Source organism: Triticum urartu, chromosome 2, assembly GCF_003073215.2.
Source record: "Triticum urartu cultivar G1812 chromosome 2, Tu2.1, whole genome shotgun sequence".
Classification (NCBI taxonomy): domain Eukaryota; kingdom Viridiplantae; phylum Streptophyta; class Magnoliopsida; order Poales; family Poaceae; genus Triticum; species Triticum urartu.
In genome coordinates, this window is record NC_053023.1 from 42,986,685 (window position 1) to 42,989,899 (window position 3,215).

A 3,215-nucleotide genomic window follows, 5' to 3' on the forward strand; every position below is an offset into this window, starting at 1 on the left:
CCCTTTTCCTATCTCTTCTACCTGGTTGTCGGCAACCAGATGTTGGAGGCCCAGGGACCCAACGCCACCTCGACGACGACTCCTACTACACACCGGAGGTCCCTACTACTACGTGCTGCCGCTGACGATGATCCAGGAGTAGTTTAGGAGGATCCCAGGCAGGAGCCTGCACCTCTTTCGATCTGTATCCCAGTTTGTGCTAAGCCTCCTTAAGGCAAACTTGTTTAACTTAGTGCTGTACTCAGATATTGTTTGCTTCCACTGACACTCGTCTATGATCGAGCTCTTGTATTCGAGCCCCTCGAGGCCCCTGGCTTGTAATATGATGATTGTAATGACTTATTTATTTGTAGAGTTGTGTTGTGATATCTTCCGTGAGCCCCTGAATCTTAATCGTACACATTTGGCGTGTATGATAGTGTACGATTTGAATCGGGGGCGTCACAGTTGCCGTCTCGCAGTACTACCACATCTACCTGCAACAAAAGATGACCAAAACTCAAGCGCAGAGGCAACGACTTACCTTGAACAGGGAGCAGTTCATGATGGTAACTATTACTAACTTATCATTGTTTCAAGCAGTCAACTATATGTTTCGTGCTCACATGTCATGCTTCCAAAATTTGCATAGGTTGTTCCTCGTTGGTGCTATGGAAGGCATGACGGATGGGCGAGTTTGGTGGATAGGTGGCTCGGCGACGATGCAGAGTTTGCTGCCAAGAGCATCAAGGCCCGGGCTAACCGTGGAAAAGACGGGACACACGGCCAAGGAAACAGGAACCACTGGGGCTTCAAGGCCATGAAGGTATATCTATATGCATGATGCATTTTTGTTCTTCTTTACCGTCATGTTCTTATGTATGGCTAACTTCTGTTTGACGTTGCAGGAGGACAAGTTGAAGAGGCCGCTCTCAGACATTGAGTCGTGGAAGCTGGCCCGCGAGCGGAGTCATCCCAAGGAGGGCGAGAGCCAGTACTACGGCAAGACCGAGGAGCACCTGGAGTCTTACACTCAGCACTATCAGAAGTTGCATCCGGATGTTCCTGTTCCTGAGGTCGCCCAGTCTCAGATCGACGACACGGCGGTGGTGGCCATCCAGGGGAAGTCACATGGCCGGTATCCGTGTTTCGATGGCTTGATAAACTCCTTCGATCTCGTACACACGGCTTCGGTCTACCAACCCGAGCCAGTTAGAGAGTACGGGGCGTTCACAGACTCCCTTAGCCCGCCAGCATGCTGTAAGTACTTCCCCTTTATCTTTTTCTCTCTAGCATTCTCAGTTCATTTTCAGCATTGCTCACTTAGAAACAACCTAAATTATGTAGGCATATAAGGCCTTTGTCGAGCATAGGAATCTCGAGGTGCGAGAGTACTTGCTGTTGGGGAACGTAGTAATTCAAAAAAATTCCTACGGCACACGCAAGATCATGGTGATCCATAGCAACGAGGAAGAGTATGATCTACGTACCCTTGTAGATCGCAACAGAAGTGTTGACAACAACGTAGAGGAGTAGTCGTACGTATCTTCCCGATCCCGACCGATCCAAGCACCGTTACTTCCGGCACCTCCGAGTTCTTAGCCAACACGTACAGCTCGATGACGATCCCCGGGCTCCGGATCAGCAAGTGTCGGGAAGAGTTCCGTCAGCACACGACGGCGTGGTGACGATCTTGATGTTCTACACCGACGCAGGGCTTCGCCTAAGCACTACAACGATATGATCGAGTGGAATATGGTGGAAGGGGGCACCGCACACGGCTAAGGAACGATTCTCAATGATCAACCTTGTGTGTCTATGGGGTGCCCCCTGCCCCCATATATAAAGGAGTGGAGGAGGGGAGGGCCGCGGCCCTCTCTATGGCGGCGCCCTAGGGAGTCCTACTCCACCCGGGAGTAGGATTCCCCCTTTCCTAGTCCAACTAGGAGTCCTTCCATGTATTAGGAGTAGGAGTCAAGGCAAGGGAAAAGAGAAGAGAAGGAAGGAAGGGCGCAGCCCTTCCCCCTAGTCCAATTCGGACTAGGCCTTGGGGACTCCTCGTCAATGTCCAAACATAGGCTTCCAATATATCAATCTTTATGTCTCGACCATTTCGAGACTCCTCGTCATGTCCGTGATCACATCCGGGACTCCGAACAACCTTCGGTACATCAAAATGCATAAACTCATAATAACTGTCATCGTAACGTTAAGCGTGCGGACCCTACGGTTCGAGAACAATGTAGACATGACCGAGACACGTCTCCGGTCAATAACCAATAGCGGGACCTGGATGCCCATATTGGCTCCTACATATTCTACGAAGATCTTTATCGGTCAGACCGCATAACAACATACGTTGTTCCCTTTGTCATCGGTATGTTACTTGCCCGAGATTCGATCGTCGGTATCCAATACCTAGTTCAATCTCGTTAACGGCAAGTCTCTTTACTCGTTCCGTAATACATCATCTCGCAACTAACTCATTAGTTGCAATGCTTGCAAGGCTTATGTGATGTGCATTACCGAGAGGGCCCAGAGATACTTCTCCGACAATCGGAGTGACAAATCCTAATCTCGAAATACGCAACCCAACATCTACCTTTGGAGACACCTGTAATGCTCCTTTATAATCACCCAGTTACGTTGTGACGTTTGGTAGCACCCAAAGTGTTCCTCCGGCAAACGGGAGTTGCATAATCTCATAGTCATAGGAACATGTATAAGTCATGAAGGAAGCAATAGCAACATACTAAACGATCGGGTGCTAAGCTAATGGAATGGGTCATGTCAATCAGATCATTCAACTAATGATGTGACCTCGTTAATCAAATAACAACTCTTTGTCTATGGTTAGGAAACATAACCATCTTTGATTAACGAGCTAGTCAAGTAGAGGCATGCTAGTGACACTCTGTTTGTCTATGTATTCACACATGTATTATATTTCCGGTTAATACAATTCTAGCATGAATAATAAACATTTATCATGAAATAAGGAAATAAATAATAACTTTATTATTGCCTCTAGGGCATATTTCCTTCAGTCTCCCACTTGCACTAGAGTCAATAATCTAGATCACATCACCATGTGATTAACATCGATAGTTCACATCATCATGTGATTAACACCCATAGTTCACATCGCCATGTGACCAACACCCAAAGGGTTTACTAGATTCAGTAATCTAGTTCACATCGCTATGTGATTAACACCCAAGGAGTACTAAGGTGTG

The 3,215-nt window shown here is 47.5% G+C and overlaps 1 protein-coding gene across 1 annotated transcript; it reads left to right on the plus strand.

Moving 5' to 3' along the window:
• The first annotated feature begins 517 nt into the window (after positions 1–517).
• LOC125534923 lies at positions 518–1,334 on the plus strand. Its single transcript, XM_048697967.1, has 3 exons — positions 518–805; positions 888–1,239; positions 1,327–1,334. Exons 1-3 carry the CDS (start codon positions 800–802, stop codon positions 1,332–1,334), a joined length of 366 nt encoding a protein of 121 aa, XP_048553924.1. The 5' UTR covers positions 518–799.
• The last annotated feature ends 1,881 nt before the right edge of the window (positions 1,335–3,215 follow it).